This window comes from Manacus candei, unplaced genomic scaffold (genome assembly GCF_025592945.1).
Source record: "Manacus candei isolate 608988 ecotype Guabito, Panama unplaced genomic scaffold, ASM2559294v1 h1tg000067l, whole genome shotgun sequence".
Taxonomy (NCBI): domain Eukaryota; kingdom Metazoa; phylum Chordata; class Aves; order Passeriformes; family Pipridae; genus Manacus; species Manacus candei.
The window spans coordinates 9,981,633-10,003,437 of NW_026138115.1; the positions used below are offsets into that span (position 1 = coordinate 9,981,633).

General features: G+C 45.4%; 1 protein-coding gene across 2 annotated transcripts; it reads right to left on the reverse strand.

The window, feature by feature from the left end:
* Positions 1-1,850: 1,850 nt before the first annotated feature.
* Positions 1,851-17,058, reverse strand: VASH1 (vasohibin 1). Of its 2 annotated transcripts, XR_007907555.1 has the most exons (8): positions 16,474-16,998; positions 11,520-11,608; positions 10,403-10,459; positions 9,231-9,305; positions 8,061-8,442; positions 7,559-7,671; positions 6,756-6,957; positions 1,851-6,529 (listed from the first exon to the last, which is right to left on the reverse strand). XR_007907555.1 is itself a non-coding variant. In XM_051806400.1 (7 exons), exons 1-7 carry the CDS (start codon positions 16,735-16,737, stop codon positions 6,885-6,887), a joined length of 1,053 nt encoding a protein of 350 aa, XP_051662360.1. In that variant the 5' UTR covers positions 16,738-17,058; the 3' UTR covers positions 1,851-6,884. The 2 variants fall into 2 exon arrangements, 1 of the variants encoding a protein (XP_051662360.1); XM_051806400.1 differs by having other exon boundaries at positions 1,851-6,957; positions 16,474-17,058.
* Positions 17,059-21,805: the final 4,747 nt, after the last annotated feature.

Consider the following 21,805-nt stretch of genomic DNA (forward strand, 5'->3'; position numbering starts at 1 on the left):
CTGTCAAGGCAAGTTGTCCTCCAACTTCCACTGAAAATTTCATTCTAGTCTTGAAGCTCCTTTTTTGCTTTTATTTATTTTAGAATTTATTTATTTTCTTTCAGATTTAGACTGTATATTCTTGTGCTCTAAGGGAATAGGAATGCTGTATAGTAGAGCTGGGAAATGCTTTGTAACTTTGGTTAGACAATCACAGTGGCTTTCAAGGTGCTCATTTGGCAAATGGGAAAAGGACTAGGCTAGACACTGGCATGTGCTACAACAGAAGATGTATTTGTTCCATCTAATCTTTCATTTGTACACACAAAAAAGACTTGGCTTCAAGCTGTAGCAATGTTATTTATTTTTTTATTCTTTTCTTTCTGGATGTAAAGGCTTCTACTTATATTTATTCTACTTCTATTTATTCAGTTTTTGGTCAGTTTCAGGAGCTGCTCTTGAACTGGGGGTAAATGAATGCAGTAGTTATTCTACAGCTATTCCTCTCCTCCCTCCCCTAGAATGAAGTCAGAGATAGGATGAGACTTACTCTTTGCCAAAATAAAAAGATAATCTAGGAAAGCCAATTCAGCTGAGTTAACTGAATTGTCATGGCCTACTATCCCTAGTATGTTATACACCTTTGTCTACCATAATCCTGCAGTCTCTGCATGAATGGCACTCTTAAGGCTCAGTCTCACTCTCTCATAAATGAATTTCTATGTGCTTTTTACATGTGAAAGCATTAAGTTTTGCAGTTTTGGGCCTCAGTGTAAAACTGACTAGGTTCGTTTTTCTTAATTTTTTAAATTTCTGCTTTGACCAATTGTTTATCCTTTGCAAAATAAAGATTTTCCACCTAAGGTCCAATAGCATAAGCTCTGACTTAAAAACCTAGAACTGCAGGAAAAATCACTAAGCAGGGGGAAAGCCTGATCTAAAAGGGAACAGAAAGTCTGTGGCCACATCACTGTTTTGGTGTTCTCACTCCACTGTCTAACAATTGCCCCCTATAGGTGGTATAGGAGTTACCTGATTTTTAGCAATATCTGTAAGACATGGGGCAGAGGGTGTTTTCAAGCAAGCATCTGAAGCAGAGGTTTAGTACTGTGCAATTACTTTCCCTCAGGGCAGAAGCTGTTCATATCATTAACATGGCTAAAAGGGACTATTGCATGTGCCTTTCTCTTTGGAGTAGCAGGTTAGGAAATGTTTTTTCCCTTCCTCTACACACTGTAGGCTTGCCTACATCCTGGCCCTGATCCCAGCTATTACTCATTTCCCAAGAGAGAAGGGGTATGTTATGCCTGAAAGATGATAGCCTGAATAAAGTTGGACCCCCTTGCACTGAATCTTGCAGCTGACTGCCCTTTATTAACCCAGCATTTGTCTTGGGAAGTCCTGCTAAGGTCATCAGTCTGGACGGTCACTAAACACAGACCTTGAGCAGAATCGCTTTTCAGGCCAGGAAGGGAAACTGAATTGTGTATTGAAGAGCTGAGCAGTGCAAGCAGAGGTTTGTATTAACCCTTACAGTATTGTAAGACTGAAATTTCTGTTGCTGCCTGCACTGATTTTTTTTTTTCCATCCAGCTGGACTGATGGCAGTTCAGGGGGAAAACATGAGTTCTAGCCTTTGCCAAACAGCCACATATATACTTAATGTCTGGCAGTTGCCTCTGTGTGCACAGACATACTCACCTGTTCAGATGATTAAAGAAGAGTGTGAGTTCTTCCATGTCCACACTGTAGCAAGTACAGGGCATCTCTACATAATCTGCCTGATACCATCACTCAAGGCTGTCCCTTTGACTTCTTAGATGACTTATAATGGGAAAATTTAAATCAGAAAGAAGGACAGTACAGACAACTTGTTTTCTCTGCACAAACTGAGAGCAGTACAGAAGGAATTTTATTGTCTAAGTGTCAAAGGAAGCAGGAAGAAGTATCAACATGAGGGCCATGGGAGTGCAGTAAGAACTAAACCTAAATAAAAATTCTGCGTTGGCTACATAAGAACACAGAACCACACTGATTAATTACAAAAAGACACACGTGATACTGTTCTTAAAGAAAGAAAATTTCCATTTCTTAGTTCTGAGCTGTACCAGTGATAAAGATGTAAATGGTTTTGGAGCACCCTATCAATGCTAGAGTAGAATACTGATGTGCATGGAAGGGGACCACTCTGGTCCCACTAGCACCATCTCAACCCTGACCTGGAGGGAACTCTGCTTTGCAGAGATTGTGGGGGATTCAGTAGCTTTCTGGGCCTAGGCTGAGTTGCTCTTGAGCAGGCAGGGCCAGGCACCACTGAAGGAGAGTGGTTATGATACAAGTAAACACTTGCTCAGAAAACAGACAAAAATATTAAATTCCCTAAGGAGTTCAGCTTGGCTGTAGAGGGGCCATCTCCACCTTGCTCTGGGGTAGAGCAAACATCAAGCCAGAATAGCACTTGCTTTGTTAGGTAAGATTATAAATCTGTAATGCAGGTCTTAATGTTGTCAGGACAACAGCGCAAGGCCACCAGAATATGTGGTGTTATTTCAGCCAGTCTCGCACACGTAGTACACGTGGGACACAGGACACCTCCGGCTTATATCCAGTGTCTGATCATCAGACCATTTGAAATACTTCACTTAGAAGAAGCAAGTGGCTAAAGCAACCACCTGAAGTGATTAGCCACAGCCACTAGAGTAAGGTCAAATCAATCTAATCCAGACTCTTGCCCTTTGGCAACAGGAGCATTCTTCTGTTCATTATGGTTTCTAAACTCTGAAATTTTAAGGACAGTCATATTTCAGTCTATACAACACCACATATGAGCCTACCTTAAGGGGCAGGCACCTGATTAAGGCTTTCACCTGAAATACTTAAAAAGAATTCATCATGTTAAACAGATCTGATAACAGCAATACTATATGAACAGAAATTATGTTTCAACCACAGTTCTGGAGTAATTTATTCTATGTACTGAGCCATAGGGTGGCACACAGGTAAAATAGTCAACTGAAAAAAACCACTCCACTCCCAGCTAAAACACGTGCTAACATACCTTAAGTTCCTAAAGACTCCTTTAGCTTATATCAGAATTAAAAAAAAGGCTAGTGTGTCACAGATTGATAGACACCCAACCCCGCTCTTTAATATACAAAGTTTATATCAGTGACACTGTAGCAGAAAGTTTTGCTCACTAATCCATCCATCCATTAAAAAAATTGCAGTTGGCCAAGGTACCAAGGTACCAGGGACTTGTGTCCATGAAAGTAAAAAGAGGAATTCCTATTTCAAAGTGTGCATTACATTTAAAATAGTTTTGCAAATAATAGGTAATTAGTAAGTAATTCAGCATTTGTTGAAGTCTTTCAAAGCTCACCTAGACTTTACATACAATGTAGGCAGTGTCTATCCATTCCATAGTGTACGGACACAGTTCCCTTCCACAGAATTCAAAGGACTTGTACTGCAGAACAGACATCAGGGAGACCTACTGAAAAGTGAAATTAACACCACAGAGCTACATGAACAACCCTATAAATATTTAACATTAAATAATTAATAGGACACCTCAAGATTAATCTTTCCTGTTCTGCAGGCACTAAGGAGTATGAGTTTCAGTCTAGTTCCTTATTTTCATTCCTTCTCTGTAGCTCTAAAGACTGCAGGAGTGAAAAAGACTCTCATCACCAGCCTTTTTTTCCTTAAGGTTAGAGGCAGACAGACCAGAAGTCAGAGCAAGTGGATGAGGGAGGAAAGAAGTAGAAGAGCTAAAGTTTGTCTTGCATTGTATCCTCAGTTTTCTTATGGCATAAAGCTGGATTGCACTAATCCTCTCTGTCATGGAAGGATGCTGTCCTGTTTGTTTGGAAAGAAGCAAAGCTTTGTATTTAAGTGCTTCATCTTATTACAAAGATAGGGGGAGCAAGAGAAAGAAGGGTATGGTCCTTTTCCAGTTTCTTGCACCATCTGCTAAACTGGAGATACAGAAACAGTAAAGAGCAGGAATTCTACCCCACAGAGAAACATAGTAGAAGGCTTGAAATAGTAACCCTAGAAGAGGGCACTTATCTGCTCCAATGTCCATCTTGAGCAGTTACCAACACTGGATACATGCAAAGAATTAAATGCCTCCTAACATATATAATTGTGCAATTAAATTTGAAAGAGGATGTTCTTGTCTGGCTGCAGCTGAGGATTAAGAGACCTTGAATGCTACCTGTCATTCATTTCTTAAACATCCACTTCCTTTGTTTTTCTAAGCTATTGGCCTCAGTTACATCCTGCAGGAAAGCGCTTAATTACGAAGTCAAACAAAGCATTTTGTTTTAAGCCATTCTGCCCTGGTGATCTAATACTGCTGAGCATCCCTGTTGCCCTGCTCTCAAGAAAGCATCATTAACTTGCAGCTGACCCCTCACTTGCCTCATTTGTTTTGAATTCTTCCTCCCCCCACATTTCCCCTCCTTTCCATCTAAAAAGGCTCAAGTCTGTCCACCTATTGAATGTTCTCTGTATGAAGCTGCTAATTATTCTCAAGAGCTTTTCAGTTATTTTGAATTAACTGATCAATCAACTAACCAAAGTCATGGTGAGGGTGCATCCTAGTCATATTTTTTTTTTAATCCCGTATTTCATCCACTTTAATAAAACCTGACATTCAGTTTCCCTTGCTGAATGCTACTTCTATTTATCATATGATTCACAGTGGCATCTGAACTTTCAGTCCTCTGCATAACAAACATTATGCAAAGGCAGTTTGTGGCTTCCAAGTGGCCCATATTATTTACAGGTAACTGTTACCTTTACAGCTAACATCATCGTTAGCATCCATACACTAAATGTTAATTTACAGCCACATAGAAATGAGCAGAGGACACATTCAAAAGGGTGCTTGGCTCGCTACTGCTGTTAATTTCAATTGTTGCATGTAGCTGCAGTGCAAGGGAATGGACAGGCATTGCACTGCACTGTGGAAACTGGCATCTTATTCTGGATTAATCTTCTCGTGGCTCAGCAGCAAGTTCTGCCACCTTCTTGTGGTTTGTCCTCCTGGCTGTACAGCATAGCGAAAAACAGACGGTGGTGGTACGGATAGACCTTGCAAGTTACATCACAGTTAAGGATGTACAATTAGGAACCTGTAAGGCCTGAGTTAAGTTGCTTGTGGGTGGTGCTTCGAGGATTAACACTGCTTTAACTAGACAGAAGAGCTGATTAAGACGGGTTAAGAACCCGTTCTCTGCCACCGAAATAGCTCTGCTTATTTCAGGATGTGGCACAGCAATACTGCAACAAAAAGCTGGTAGAGCTAAACTCCATTATGTTTCTAACAAGTTCACAGGAAAGAATAAGCCTGGTTCTAACGAAATTAAATATGCAATATTTCAGAAAGTTTAGCTCCTTGTCAGTGCTGTGATAAAACAAGACACTTTCTCTCAAGGATACTCCCGCTACCAAGCTCAGCTCTTGCATCCCCTAGATCCATTCATCTAAATCACTTCAAGACCATGCTGTTCTGACTTCTGGAAACCCCATTGTTCCCAGGCTCTAGGCCTCAAAGAGAGGTCTGACAACGCTCCAGATTTCTGACAAGCATTACATTACTTAATCAGTAGTACAACACTCCCCCAAAAGAAGTGTAGGAAGAGCCAAAGCTGTAAGTGGTAGCAAGGCCCATGCGAGCCCTTTGGCAAAGGTTAGCATAAGTGGTGCTGTTACATAGTGCAGTTATCCAAAGAGCCAGAACACAAGCACAGCTCTGGCACTGGGGTGGGGAAATGCCTTCAGGAGGCTCCAGGCTGAGATGTCAGGAAAGCAACTACAATTTCCTTGAGCAGGGCTCCTTGCAAACAGGTGTATGTAACTCTAGCCCTAATACTACAGGGAGGAAGGAGCAAGACCCTTGTGGAAAGGAAAAAATGCTTGTAAAACCTGTTCACATCATTACATTCTTCTTTAACTTTTTACTCTTTAAACTCATACCTCAGTGACTGAAGTGCCTTCCACAAGCCTTCAGAGTAGCAGTTACTAGAAGTAATAGACAGAAGGCTGATGAAGAGATGACTCAAAGCTCAGGGTTCCCATCAGCCCCTGCCTACCCTGTCTCCACTGCTGGGACAATTGAGGTCTCTGTGCCTGTTTTCATATGGTAATGGCATAGGCATATCCTGACCCACTCAACCACAAAAGGACTTACAGCAACAGTTCACCAGCACTGCAGTGGGCAAAGAGGTTCATCCCACTGTCTACCCCCTCAGAGACAATGAAATGCTTTGAAATAGGCAGGACTAAACATACAGGATATGTTTTTGCTGGATAAGAGGACTTCGTATAATCAATAAATCGGGCTGAGCAAATTCAGACCTGTCTCACATGAGAAATGATAAACAAAGTGTTCATAATGACAAAACCAGGAGTTTTTGCACAAGATTTGGGGGCCATCCCATTCCAGCAGCACTTCTCCCTCAGCCCTGCAGGCCTTCCGTGGATTGAAGACTTCTGTGCAGACAGGGAAGAAGTACTGTTGACAAGACGCTTCATCTACTTGCTGTAAAGGCAAAAAAGTTGACAGCAAGTCTGCTGACCCCACTCACTCCATATTCTTCCTGAAGCAAACTCCCACCAATGTACAGAACTTTTTCTTTTTTTTTCCTTTTTTTTTTTTTTTTTAAAAATACTTAGTGAATTAAGATGGATACCTCTCCCAGAAACAGACAGGTGAATCCTCTGGGACCCACGGGATCCAGCTCTGGGACTGGCCCAGTAGTAAGTACCTGGGAAAATCAGCACTCTTTTGCTCCTGTTCCCCTGTTCCCTTTGTCAGAATCACTGCAGGTAGATCCAGGTCCCAACTGCGACCAGCAAGAAGTCTATGGAGCTAGGCACGCAAGGCACAGCTCTCCTCACACCCGGATCTGGTACCCATTGAGGTCTGGCATGGCTTTGGAATCGGCAGGCTTCTTCTCACCAGACGGCCTGTGAGCAAAGAGGGTAACAACTCTTCAGAAACTGTTTTCAGTCAGGAGATGCTGCACATAGAGATGGCAGCAGAGGAGAAGGTACACAGGAAAGCTTTAGACTGGTCCTGCACTATTGAGGGCAGGATCTTCTGCAACGTCCAGTAATTCTCCCAACAACCTCAATAGAAGAGAATGCAAGTTAGGAAGAGTAGGAAGTCCACTCTGGAACCCCAGGTTAGTTTCAGGAAAACAATCTTACTGACAGCAGTGTAATTTTTGGATCTCTTTGAGGCACAGGTCTGTGAGACACCAGAGCTCAGACCCATGCATAAGGTTAAATGTCAGCTACCAAAAAAATCACTGTTTGAGCTGCCTTCCTCCTCCCTGCCAAAACAAACAAATAAACAGAAAACCAACTGTCCCCTCAACTCCCTAAGCAATGATAAACTCACAAAGGCACAAAACTAGGGAAGAATGCTACTGCAGGTCAGAGAAGTATCACGTGTTCTAAAGAAACCCAGCAGAACATCAGAAGGATCCAAACCCAAATAACAAGGTGGAGACTGAGTAAAACAGAGGTGCTCTAAACAGGCCTCCTGCTCAGCAGCCCCACTCACCGTCGGTCCCCACGGCTGTTGCGTCGATGGGGGCTGGCCTGACCTCTTTGTGGGGAGGAGACATCTTTCTTTCTGTCTTTAGTGGGAGATGGTGGTCCAGTTCCTTTCCCAATCTGCCAGGAAAATTAAAAAGCAACAGGAGCAGAAACCCAATATGAGTAATAACAGAAAACACAAAAACTAACAATGATTTATTACATGGGAATAAAAGACAAAAAGGCAAAGCAAGCGTATCAAAAATGCAAAAACCAGAAAAAAAAGTTACAGTGACAGCTATGGCTCCAAGGACCATATACAGTCCAAGCTAATCTCAACTGCAGCACTGCATGAGCATCTATTAGGGGACCAGCCTGTATACAAAGGGAAAGAGGCTGCAGCTTCCAATTCACGCTCTACTCCACCATCGTTTAGGAGCGCTTCCTGTTGCTTCATTACCCCAGAACACCAGCAGCCAAGCAAGACAGTGGATGCAGCAGCAAACTACTCCATCCTTGCCGCTTACCTTCAGCCTCATATCACGGGCATGTCTCTCAAGCTCTTTGCGAAAGTCTTCCCTGGTTAGCTTGTCTAGATCCAAGACGGAGCGCTTCCACTCAATCTGCTCCACACTGTGTGGGTCATGGGACACACAGTGGCCCAGCTTCACCTTTTTGAGCGTGTGCCAGCAGCGGCGATATGCCTCCTCGAAGTCAAAGATGAGCTCGCTCAGTGTGCGGAAGACAGGTGCTTTGTACATAAGCTCCTCGCGTCGGCTGATGCCCAGTGCCCCATAGCGGCCTCCAAAGTTCACCCCCAGCACAATGTGTCGGAAGTAGTTCCCTGAGAAGTGGGTTTTGAAGCTGATGGGGAAACGGTCCAGTGTGGTCATGTTGTTGGTGAGGTAACTGACAGCAGCCACTATTCAGGAAACAACTGGTGATACCAGTTTCTTGACAAGATACTTCCTCCCTACTCCAGACCCTCCCAGCCTGCTCGGCAGACTCACTATTGATTCACACATCACACAGGCAGGATTCGTTCTCCAGACCCAGGGTCCAGCTCATTGCAGGCTGCCCTACTTTCATCTAGGTCACAGGGAAAACAGACTTGGCCTCTTCAAGGAGACAGTCAACAAAGGGAAGTTAATTTCGAGGCAGTTTTGTGATGCAGAAGTTGCAATGCTAGCACCTCAAGTTTACTGTATTCCATAGTTCCCAAACTGTTAACACTGCGGCATTATTCCTCAGTTTGTTTTAATCTGTTTCACTAGCTACTGTTTCACTCACCTTTAGGACAAAAGCTACCCTTCTGAACCATTCACTCACCACCTCTGCCCTTCCAGCTGGTTTTACCAATGTGCACAAAGAACCTATAGCCTGAGTGCCATAAACTAAACATGGAAGACAGCTAGGAAAGATGCGTACTTAAAGACAACTGTCCAGAACTAATAAAGGTATCGCCTAAGCTAATAAGTGACATATGCCATAATTGGAAGCTAGGGAGGGTTCCTAACTTAATTGCTTGGATTTGGACTTTATTGCTAGAGTTTTGTGGCAGAACTGGGGAGGAAAAAAGGGAGGAATGTGGGGCTTGATGACAATATTATAAACAGCCTCAAAGCATCATAAGAGAGAGAGCAGAGGTGAAAACACAAGGATGGGCAGACACGCACAACTTCAAGAGGGAAGGATACATTCCCAGGATCACAGCTTCCAGGCATTTTATTGGCAGGGCCTCTTTGGTCATTTCTTTGGCCAGGTCCATCAGCCTGCAAAGTGGGACAAGGGAAAGACAAGGACAATTAGAGGGCTTGAGTTATGCAAGTATGGCCAGTTCAGCCTTTTTTCACTATACACGTAAGGTAAGGTAGGTTTTCAGGAGAGGGTGGCCCACTGACTACAGGGAACAGAACAAAGTATCTTCTCTAGGAAGACATTAAATCCATACCAGGTCTCTGCCACATGCTGTTGCTGCTTACAAGGAACTCCCTTCAGTGAGTTACAGCAAAGCTGCCTACTAGGCCAACCGCTGTTCTCAGAGAGAACACAGTACATAGCTCAGCAAGTTCTGGATGGACACCAATGTGACCACAAGTAAAACCCTCAAAGGACCAAGACCCAGCAGCGTTAGGCTCACAAGGCTCAAGGACAACGAAGCCTACTTCTCTGGCATCAACCCTAGTCTCTGTTCAACAAGTACCATGAAGGAGACGTTGCACTGATTACAAAACAAGGCATTTGGAATCACATAAGTCTATGGACTAGACCAATAGTAAAAAGCCAGTCTTGGGAGACCCATAATATGCTGTTCAAGAGAGTCAATGAACATCAGGTGCTTATCTTGAGGAACTTACGGGGCACATCTCTTCCCAAAATCTGCAATGAGGAGAATTCCCATTTCTCATTCAAAGTATGAGCCACCAAAAGCTTAGTGAGCCTAGATTCTGCAAAGGCACTCACAGGAGATATGAAGTTAGACTTGTAAAGATACTTGGCTTTTACAAAATTTGTTTAGAGTAGGACCTAATTTCAGAATCCATCAGAAGTTCATATAGTTACATTCCAATTAGAAGCAGGCAGAATCTGCACATCTTTGCAGCACATTTTAGTGATTTTACAGGATTTACTGATTCATGACAAAAAAACCACTCTACTCTTGTTCTTGAGAAAGATGAGACACAGCTCTGCCCAGCTATGCCCGAGGCAACAGACAGTAAAGTCATCTAAAGTAGGATGGAGCTGCAGTACTGAAAGCCCTGAGCGCCACTAGACCTTGGGCAGGGGATGGAGAAAAAGCAGTGCTTACAGCAGGGCTCCAACAACAAAGAAAGGATAAAATGCTGTAGAGGCTGCTGTAGACACTTACCCAGTCAGAGGTCTGCTCTTCTTAATCTCAAAGAATTGTGTCCCAGTGTGATTGTACCTGGAGGCAAGAAGTTAAGGGCTTGGCAGCTTGGAAAGTAGAATTTGAAGAAAACTTGTCTGAAGAACTTTCATGTTATTTACCATTCTCACAGGAAAGTCATGATTCCACAAGTATAATAGCAACACAAGAAAATCCTCACTTCCCTCTCCTGCATTTCTCCCATTTATAGTCCCTCCTTACTTCCACTGTATTTCCTTCTTGTCAATTCTTCTCTTTCTCATACAGACAGGTTTCCACTCCATTTCCCGAAGGTCCATACTGACAGTACATACTCTGCTCATCTTTCCAGTTACCAGGGCAGAATAGAGTTTGACAAATCTCTTCCTGCTCTGATCTGCACAGAGCAATGAAACATTCATGGCACCAAATTCTAAGACTGACTGGGACCCAATCCAGAGCACAACCACCCTGGATGGTGTCAAAAGGTCTGCCTTCTTACCTTGAAGTAGAGCTGAAGCCAGAGCTAGATCTGTATCTCATCAGTGAGATTAGACTGTGTTTCCATGGCACATACCTGGTCTCGAGCACAACAGGGACAGAGAAATTTCATTCCCAGAACACAGTCACACAGGCAGCTCTGCATATAAAGGAGTAGGATACCACAGATGCACAAAAGCAGGGTGGCTGACCGTCATTTAGACAGCTACAGAGAAGAATGAGTGAGTACAATGACCTGAGAGGGTTTTCTCATCACCACAGCTCACCCATGTCCATCTGACACCTGGCTGTCAGGATCTCAGATATGTGTTTTTAACAAAATGCCACTGTAAAGGTGCTGACCTAGAAGAGTGGGTAGTGGGGAAAGGCCCTTGACAACATGCCCATTTATTACATGGAGTGAACAGAATCAAAAGGTAACTTAGGCAGAGAAGAAAAGAAACAGAGCAGCAAACCAAAAAAATATCCCAAGTCCAGCTTCCTGTTTTCAAGGAGCAAGTTTCAGTTCTCCTCCAGCTACAACAGAAGGCACTTTTCTGTTCTTCAGAGGAAAAGAAAGTCCCCTTGGTCCCTTTTCCTGGGTTATCACAGCAGTGACTAAGGTAACAGCAAAGGATACTGAAGCTCCCTGATGTAGCGCTGTACAGCTTCCAGGCGCTCAGGGATGGGGGTGGACGGCTGGAACACAGGCACACTTGGTATGGGAATCTGAAATGAGGAGCAGAACATAAATCACTGCTTCCAAACCTCTCCAGCTTCCTGCTGAACTCAGTCACACACAGCTATAGGGAGCACGTTCCTCTGAAACCAGACCCTTTTTGCTGCCCAAAAGTGACCACACCAGAAACATTCCTCTGTTTCCACACTGGTAACTGGGAAGGGATTCAGAATGAAGCATTACTACACAGCTGCAGGAGAAACTATGTGAAAAGGTCCTGCATTTATGCAACATTGGAACAATTAGAATTAACTGACAAGGCAAGATGCAAGACAGGAAAGCTATCACCTGAGGGATCTCATTAGAGTATTGAAACTAGAAGGCACAAAATAAAAATAAGAGAAGGAGAGAGAAAGGCAGAAATGGAGAATGAGTTTCCCTAGAGCCACCAGAGTCCTGTAAAAAAGGGTATGAAGGTCCCTCACTGCCTCCTGGCATCTCAGGTGAGTCAGCACTTACTTGGACAGAGACTTGACAGCATGACCCCCTGCCCTGCACTGTCTGGTATTTCGTACTACATGGTCAGAGAATGACTTCTGGAAGTTCACCATTTAGACTGCTGCCCCATTCTGAGGTCTCAGCCTTATGGGTCCAGTCAGATTTTCCTCACCATTTGCTCCAGAGAGGATAACTTGCAGTCTTGTCAGCAGCTGAGAAAATGTGTCTAAGGAAAAAGTAAGGTCCTGCCCACAGGACAAATATAAAGGAGAAGACACAAATTTGGGATGACTGACAGACTTGGAGAAACAGCCCAGTATTTTCTCTCTGAAGGATAGCTCATGCCTTGCATGCACCTCTCTGATACCAGACTGCATCTTTTCTCAGCAGCTTGGCTTTTAACATTTCAGTTCCTCCTCAGACTTCCTCCAGAGCTCAGCTATCCACAGCTATGAAAGAGTGAGTCAGAGCCAGTTCTTCTCTTGGGCCTTCCACTCTGCTGTGCACAACTGCCTCTGCTGTGCACGGTTTTGTAGCCAGTGGCACTGCTTAGTGCACCCTTCATGTCTATTTCTGTGGCCACTCATTCCCATATACCTCATTCTGCCCTGGGTTGGCACAACTGACTGGTGAACCAGGTCAGGCACCTTAAGCAGCTGAAAACTGAGCCAGCAAGCATGGGTAGTTTTCAGTCAGATCAGCTCCTTGTCCTGGTTTGCCACGTGGTTGCACTCTCCTTGTGCACCCCCCCTCATCCCCAGTACAAGGACCAGAGACCACTTAAATTTGAGAGACAGGCTGTTGCTGCCTCTCCTAATCAAGCAGAGGCACCGGCTGGCTCACTTGCAGAAGGCAGCACAGGAATGGTGGGAGCAGATGTGAAACTGAGTTTGTTCAACTGCAGCAGGAGCAGGGAAGGCTCCAGAGAGCAGCACAGGAATGAAGCCATCTCTGGAACCACACAAGCTGAGTCAGTTTGGATGCTGTGAGCTGACATACTGAGTCATAGGAAATAATTTCCAGGCAGAAACAATAAAGGAGGTAACAACCAAGGCAGGCGGACTATTTAACTTTGTTTCATTTCTTCTGCAGGGAGACTTTCATGCTTTTGAGTGGAGACAGATAGATTGAGTACATGTTGACAGCACAGACTGTAACTGCAGGAGTTACTGGGTAGTTACTCCTCCCTTACTACTATAGACCCCCAGATCTCCTTTTCCTCAAAGGACTGTGTAACACTGAGACAGCGCAGTGGCAACCAGTTCAGGAGGGGACTAGTTAATGCAGAAGAGCCTCCTGCACCTCAAGTAATTAAACTGATGAAAGTACACTGTGCTCTCTCTCTCAGATCTGGGCCTGCAGCCCAGACTGGGCTACAGTTTCTTTTGCATCAGGTCTATAGCATTTTAATGGGGCAACAGAAGCAGGAGAGGAATAAGGTTCCTAATCTCTCTATCCCACACTGACAGGATGAGAGATCCTTACACTTTTTTCCTATCCAGCATCATCCACTGCACATCTCAGAAGGGCTATAAATATTAGGCAATTTTCATAATCTCCAGAAAGCAGAGAGGAATTTATCTGTAGCAGAAAATACAGGAAATCAGATCTATTTTGATTTCCTGTTGGTTATTCTGAAAGCTGGAGAGAGAGCTAGAAAGAGAGCCCAGATTTCCCAGAGTATATAACCTCTGCCAGACTTAGCAGACTGAATGAACGCATCCTTGGTTCCTCATCATTTGTGTGGAGGGGTTGCATCACCCCACTCCCAGATTCATGCACCCCAGTGGGCTGGCTATATGCATGGGATTGGGACCCTGCTGTTAGAAAGGGCATCCTGAGAACAACAGAGATTTTCATGTAGTTAGTGGGTCATGCTGTACATAAGAAAAGGCAGATGGGAGAAAGGCACAAAGCTCCACCCTTATCCATATAACAGAGGTGCTTTTTTTGCCAGCCTAGTTTAGCAACAGTTTCTTTTATGGCACTTATGTGTATCCAAGCTCCTCCCTTACTCTTCCTTCTGGAAACAACAACATGGGAGCAATACCAATCTTGGTTGATAGCCTGAAAAAAAGAAAACATTTTTTTCCATCTCTCTCTGTATAAATACATTAGATGCAACTCTTCCTGGCTTTGCTCTCATAACCACCTCATTTAAAATCCATCATTTCTTAATGAGGCAAGCACACATCACTTTGTATTTCCAGTGTGCTCCCATTTGATGGTACCAGCAGCTCCAAGCAAAGCAATACCCCACCCTGTTGCTAGAAAAGACAACCAAGGAGGGTGGCACTCTCAAGCCCAGCATGCATGGCCAATCAGCTATGTCCTGCCACTGTGGCACAACTCACTTGATGCCGACTCACCCCAAATCTACTGGAAGGAAATGAAGATTAGAGGAGATCTCTGACTCTGGCTCACCCCAGTGAGAGACACGGTCCCTGAAGCTCATCAGTGAACATATTTATAAAGTCTGATCACAGTCTCCTGCAGTCATCATTTTAGAGTATTTTAGTTTATAGAGAATTCTTTTGAGAGTTACTTCCCCCAACACACAATGCTGGCTACCATTCAAGGCCAAAATTTTGGAGTAGGTGAATCACTGTCCCATTCCCAACACCTAAAAAGGTGCACATGGAGAGTCTCTGGCTTTTCAAAGGAGCTAGCCTTGCAGAGTATACCCATTGCCCTAGTTCTCATTCAGCCATTCAAAGAAATTTGATGGCATGGAGACAGGTGGTGATGAGCAGCCTTCAAAGACAAAAATACGTCCCTAGAGTGGAGAAAGAGCTAGAGAAACAGAGCTCACCCATCTTTGTGGTTTCCTGCATCCTAGTATCCTCTCAGCTGCATGCCTGGGGAGCTAGGGAATGAGATTTCAGATGGTGGAGCACTGAGTTTATAGATTTGTTTCCCAGAGGTGCTAGCAGATGCAAAAAACCCCCAAACCTCAAAAACCAACAACCCCCAAAACAAAACAGCCTAATTTCACCCATTATTGCAAGAACTCATTCCACTTGTGCCCTCTAACTGTAACCCTTTGGCACCAAGACTACAAAGTGAGAACAGTGGAAGTTCTTCACATAAGACCAAAACCAGAGGCAGCACTGTATTTCCCTCCCCTCATGCACCGTATTCCTGTTTGTTAACTTCTTTCTTCCATTTTACCCCCAGCTCTCCTGGCAAAATCAGCCCTTATGGTTACGAAATTAAGTAGTGTGTGTTCTGACTGAAACACGTTTTCAGTCTTTACCTAGGCTCAGACAAAGTCAGAGGAAAGGAAGGAAATCTGAAAAGGAAGGAAAAGTCTAGTGGGGTTAGAATAGGGACTGTAATCAGGACTCAGGATTTGTTCCGGTTGCTGCCACAGCTGCCTATAACTCTTCACTGCACAAAGGATGTTGCATCACATGCTTCTCCAGAGTTCCTCATGGAAAGCAGCATGAATTGCCTGTGCACTATATAATAGCATGTTCTTCCATACTTCAAATTACCTTCCCAAGAAACTAAGTCTTTGCTAAAAAAGCCTGAGCCAAAAAACCTTTATCTTTTAGTATCTGAATTTCCCCTATTAGAGTGATGGGAATATTCTCATAACCAGTGGAGTGACACACTAAATGTTTGCAGTCCCTTTTGTTCACAGGATGCCAATGAAAGTGGGAGATTTTTCTCAGGCTAAGGTTCAACATAGATAGCAACAATTACAAGAATTCACATGCAAATGTTTCAGTATGACACAAGGTTATGTGGAATGGTCAGCGGTTTCTCTTTTTGTACAATTCTCTACAGCAAGGCCAAGAACGTGCTTGGAAATCACATCTGACCCTACACCACGAATACGTTCTGCAAGCATTTGAGAACTCCTCTTAAAACTCCTGGCATCAAGAGTCTCTGTTTGTCAGACACAGCTCTGTTCGAAAATGTCTTTTGGTGTGGGAGACTGTACTGAAACTGAATTTCTTCAGGTTCAAAGACTCACCTCTGTCTGTCTCACCCCCAAATATTAGGACTTTTCTAAATCTTATTCTCCTCATCTTTTCATCACTTATCCACTCTTTCTGTTTAGCCATTGCCCATCTCCACCCCCAGGCTGCTCGCACATCAGCCACCTGAAGTCTGTTTTCCAACAAGGCCGCAGAGGAAGGGGGTGCTGCTGGCGCACCGATAGGGCAGAGCCCCGCAGACACCCTCTGGCGCTCCGAGTTAGAGCGGGGCTTTGCTTCCCTCAAGAGTACTCCGGGGGCCCTTTTGCCGAAGGACCGCTCCCGAGCTAGGGAGCCCGGTCCCTAAGGCGGGCAGGCGGACACCCCCTCCCGTGCCGCCGTTTCCCCCCTTCCCTTCGCTCGCCCTGCGGCAGACGGTCCGCCCCGGGCGGGACCCCGCGCCGCACCAGCCCCGCGCAGGGGGGTCTCACCTTGGGCAGGTCGGCGGCGCCCCGGATCCTCTGCGCCACCCGCTCCCCCTCGGGGTGGATCCTGCCCACATGCCGCCACATCCGCTCCCAGGTGGGCTCGTCCACGGGCAGCCCGCCGCGGTTGACGAAGAAGGGGACGCCGCCGTCGCGGAGATCCTCCTCGCCCTCCTCCTCCTGCTGCTCCTCGTCCCGCGGCGCCGCCGCCTCGCCGGACGGGGGCTGCCTGGCGGCGGCCGCGGCCCCACCGCCCCCCGGCATCGGCATCGCCGCCGCCCGCGCTCAGCGCCCGCCGCCCGCCCCGGGGCCGCCGGGGGCCGCGCCCCGCATGGCCGGCGCTCCGGGCACAGGGCGTCACCGCCCCCGCCTCGCCCCCGGAGATATCAGAGCGAAGGCTTCGCGGGTGGAAGGAGAGAAAAAGCCGGGCGGGGCGGTGCCGGGTGCCGCATCAGGCCGCCGCGGCGGCGGGGGAGGCGCCGGCGGCCCGAGCGCCCGCGGCAGTGACGGCGGGCACCGCGCGGGGCGGGCCTGCCGCCGGGGCGCCCCCGCCGCGCCGCCTCCCGCGCGCTGCGCGGGGCGGGCGGGCACAGCCACGTCCCGGGTGGGGGCTGCATGCGGGGTAACAAAGCCCCGCGCGGGGCGGGGCGGGGCGGGGCGGGGCGGGGCGGGGCGGGGCGGGGCGGGGCTGGGCGGGGCTGGGCGTCGCTCCCCTCCGCCCCGGGCCGGGCGGCGCCGGGTGCCCACCGCTGTACCGCAGCCGGGCTGCCGCTGACGGGTGGCGGTGATGCTGCCCGTGGGCGATAAGCAGATGAGGGCGATAAGGGAGCCGTCTGTGGCCAGGCGATAAGGGGGCGGGGCGGGAGGGCGGGAGCGGGTCCGGGGGAGAGGCTGAGGCGGGGCCATGAAGCGACGGCTTAAGGGTCGCCGTGCGGGGCTGAGGTCATTCACTGAGCGCTGCTCGCCGGGGGTCTGTGGTCAGGGTGTGAGGGGGTAAAGGACGGTCGGGCTGGGCGGGGCGGCCGGAGGAGTCCTGGAGGTGGTCCCGCTGGACGATAAAGTACCGCGGGGAGCCAGGGGCAGGTTTCCGTGTTAAGGTAGCTTTGAGGAACGGGACAGCTGGGATGAAATTGCCAGGTGGGAAGCAGTGAGGGGTGGTGAGGAGGGTATTGGGATGTTCCTGTGGCACAAAGCGATGGTGAAGGATGCACTTCTTCCTAGGGGGAATGGTGCTGCTGATATCGGGGTGTGCCACGTGTAGAGTGTCCCTCCCAAGGGAGGGACCGAGCAGGGCATTTCTGCCTGGGAAGAGATAAAATGCACTATCCCTAAGGTCTGGAGGTGCACTAAAAGTTAAAGATCGAGTGTTTTGCTCTGGCTTCGTCACCTGGTTCTGTTCTCGTCACCTGGTTCTGTTCTCTTGAAGTGCTGAGAAGCATGAACTCTGATGGGAGGTTCTCCACATGATGCAGGAGATTTGTAAACCTGTCCTCCAGTGCGTATCTGGTACAATGGTTCTGTCCTCATCTGTAAGAGCCAGGCTATGTCTTGCCACAGACAGGACTGCTGACTATATTTTCTCACTACCCTGTGAGTCCATTTTGAAAGCTCTGGCATAAAAAGTGTTCTGTAACTTAAGCACCAAGTACAAGAAATGTGTACAAATTACCAGGTCAGCTGCCGAGGAACCTTCTGAAGGGCATCTTGAAATACTTGCTTTTAGAGCTCCAAACAAAGGGTCATGGGAAATGAGGGGAAATACGTCCCGGTTGCCATGGGATTTGATGTGTCCTGGGAACTGGGTATAACCTTTACAGAGCCTGGTAGAGGACTTCAGAGAGAAATGCTACTTCTCCTGTAGTGCTCTGTGTGCCATTCTTCACATGAGATCATTTCTGAAGGCAAAATGTTTGAATGCAGTATTTCTGTCAAGCTCAACATTGCCCCAAATGCTGAAAGGTTGATTTCCTTTAGGAAAAGTAAGCTAAATGTGTATCCCTGCTTCTTCCTTCTCTCTTCGAAACTAATCACCAGCATCACTTCATGCAGCCTATGTTAACTTCTGCAATACTCAAACATATATGTCTCTGAATAAGGATTTTCTCTTCAATGGGGACCTTAAGCTCTGCTGATTTATCACCTCAGTAAGGTTTTTACAGTTTTTATTGCTTTTGCCTTTTACCTGTGTGCAAGTGGTGGTTGGTAGAAGTTGACTCCTTATATCTAAAGAGGCAGCAAAGCCTGGGTCAGGAATAAATCTACATCCTCTGAATGGATGCATTTTGTAAGAATGGTTCATAAGCTCCCATGTCCTCGATCCCTTCAGCCCCAGTGGTTCTCAGTTCCTCTACAGACATGGGACTGGAAGGGAACCAGTCGTGCAATGGCACAGGCGTAATGGGGGACATCATCTGCATTGTAGTTGAGTGGCAGGTGTGTTTCCAGTAACAGCACTGGGGAAAGGACAGGGTGCAAAGATTTTAAATGCTTCTTTTAGAGCCATATTGCCTCCCCTGGCTAAAACTAGGCACCACTGCCTGTAGAAGCAAGTTTTGATTCAAAGCTCCAGCGCTAATTCAAGATGGTAGTTCACATTGCCTTCTGTACTTGTGCTTTTCTACCTGTAAAAGGGAAGTGCTAATAACCCTGACTTGCAGCCAGAGATTTTGAAAGGATCAGTTGGCATTTTTGGCACATTAGCAATTATTCTTTCTTAAAAATAAAAATATTTTAGTAGAAGTGAAATACAATCCTTGTATGTTTAGTGTCTTAAAATATATTCTCGAATCTCGGAGGAAATGTAGCTGGTAAATATCAGCAGACCACAAAATAAGGCCTATTAAGGATTTTTGCTTCAATTTGTATTGGTTAATTATTAGGCAGTGCCCCTCCCTTCTTACCATCACTCAAATAATTGGGCAGCAACAGGGTATCAGTATTATAAGGTAATGCCATGGCACTTTGTTTTGCTGAAAAAGGGAGAGCACAGCCATGCCAAGTAAGCCAGTCCCTGCAGTGGGGACTGAAAGCAACTGAGGTGACAGCAGAGGACAGAGATTTCAGTTCCTTTTCTGTACAGCTTGTGCTTCCTTGCTGCGTGTGAGAACTGTTATGCACGCAGGTAAACCCAGATACCAAACCATGGCTAAGATATTAAGGAAAAGTTTATTCCAAGGTTGGAAACCCTAAATACACTGCAAAAATAACACAGTGGGTGAAAGAACACCCCAGGCCTGTTTTCTGGTGCTTTTATAACAATAACTTTCACATGCACATAACTTCAAGGCTGTGTTCTCCCCCTGTTCTTTTATGGATCCTCTTTCTCTCAGCAAGGACCTCACAGCGTATTATCTTTACACAGGAATCCTAATTCTCAAAATAGGCAGATAATAAACATCCATGGGTGTAATAAATGGGATTTTCCTGTACTGATCTTTTCCCAGGCCTAGTTTTCCTAGCAGTGAAAACTTCCTTGAGCAAGAACTCTTTATCCTCCTCAAATAAATTTGCATATACCTTCCTGTCCCTACACCACAGATGCTGTTACCCGCAGTGCAGGCTGTGTAGTGGGCATTAAACACTGCCTTTAATTTCTGGCAGCACCTTATTGTGGCTAGGATGATGAGAGACCAGATCATACAATTTTTGTTAAATAACAGCATCAATCTTTCATTTCCCTATGCTCTGTAGAGGAAGACTGTGCAGAAACTCTGTGTGTATCACACCTGAGAATGGTTTAAATGGGTGAAATTTTGTTAAGACAGACTTAAGTTTTTCTGTTAGTGAAAAAATAAATAACATTGATAAAGAATTGAAATCAAGGCAGAACTTATATTTGATAAAAGTATGAAAGTGGTGTAGACTGCACTAGAAAAATAAATTCTCTCTGTTCTTCTGTGTGAACTGGGAATTTTGTCTTTATTAGAGAGGATCCAAAATTAGTTTTTGTGAACAAGGGTGGTGAGTGATACTGTTGACTTTATTTTATATTGTCTTTTACATTTTGATTAATATTTAATTTTTTTTACTTCTGACAATCATTTGTTGTTATGCTATCATTTTGCTTTTGTAGTTTTTTTTTTCAATCTTCAAATAGTGTCTTTGTGAACTTGCATAGGAGCAATTCAAACACAGTGGAGATTTCTTTTTCTTTATGGTGATTTTAGGCCACTGTTTAGTTAACATACATTTTCTTAGTGTGAACTGGAACATCTCAATGATCTTAAGGATTTTTTCCAACCTGAATGATTCTATGAAACACTGAATGTTGCTTAGAGCATGAGTAGGGATTGTACTGTCTTTATTGACCTTGGCCTAACTCTTTGTGATCTGAACTTCTCTATGCCACTAACTTCCTTTTTTGTAACTGTTTCAGAGTGGGTTCCCTTTTCTGTATTCCTGAAAGAGCTCTGTGAAAAGCCTCATGTGACAAATCAGCATGTTTCTGACTCTGTTTCCCAGAGTTTATTTAGCTTTGAAGCTGTTATCTAAATCCATTGAAGTTCTTTCAGTGTTTTTAACATATTAATTCTGTTTAATTCTCTGTGTCTTTGGAATGCTTCTTTCAAAAGCACCTGTAGTTTTTCTAAAATGATTTTTCAGAACTTTGCCATTGAGACATTCGGTGCCCCTGTATCACCCTGGATAGCTTGTAACATACTTTGTAAGGTCTCTTTTTACCAAGAAGAATTCTTGTGTGTCACAGATTCCTTTGCACCTGTTGGAAATCTGTAGGAAAATTCCAGCAGATTCTCATATTTTCATTCAGGCTTGACTCTACTGGGGGCTGGTATGAGAGGAGGTGGGGAGCAGAAGGGCAGGAAGTGAGGTTTGCAGCTGCCTGACTGTGTCTGGGCCCTGCAGTGTCTCACTGAATCCCATTGCAGAGAGAAATGGGCTGGGAGGGATGTCATGGTGGAGTCCAGGATGGCCTTGACCTGACAAGTTAGCAGAACTGCTGTGCTCAGTGGAAGGACGGGGAAGAAACTTGTACAGCTTTTTAGTGACAAATTCTCTATGCAAAATCTTTACACGAGATATGGTGTTAATTTGGATTCACAGTACTTACGTTTTATGAACATATTTACATGAAACCTTGTTTTTTGTGTGGAATAAGTGGGGGAGCTGACTTTATTAAGTCTTGTGAAAGAGAAGCCTGAGATGGTACAGTCTTTAGATATAAAAATATTCTTGAATAAGAGGTATGTCTTACACTTCTAGGGTATATGGGACAAGAAATAATATATCTTTAAAATATTATGTGAAAGAGTCAGGTTATACATTAGACAAAACTTTACAGAGGACAGTGAAAGACTGGAATAAATGTCCTCAGCAAAAT

Coding starts and splice junctions, on each gene's coding strand:
- VASH1 (XM_051806400.1), bottom strand. CDS start 16,737: ATGCCGATGCCGGGGGGCGGTGGGGCCGCGGCCGCCGCCAGGCAGCCC. Junction 10,460..11,519: donor CGCTACATCAGGGAGCTTCA/GTATCCTTTGCT, acceptor TCTTGCCTCCAG/GTACAATCACACTGGGACAC. Junction 7,672..8,060: donor CCCGTGATATGAGGCTGAAG/GTAAGCGGCAAG, acceptor TTTTCCTGGCAG/ATTGGGAAAGGAACTGGACC.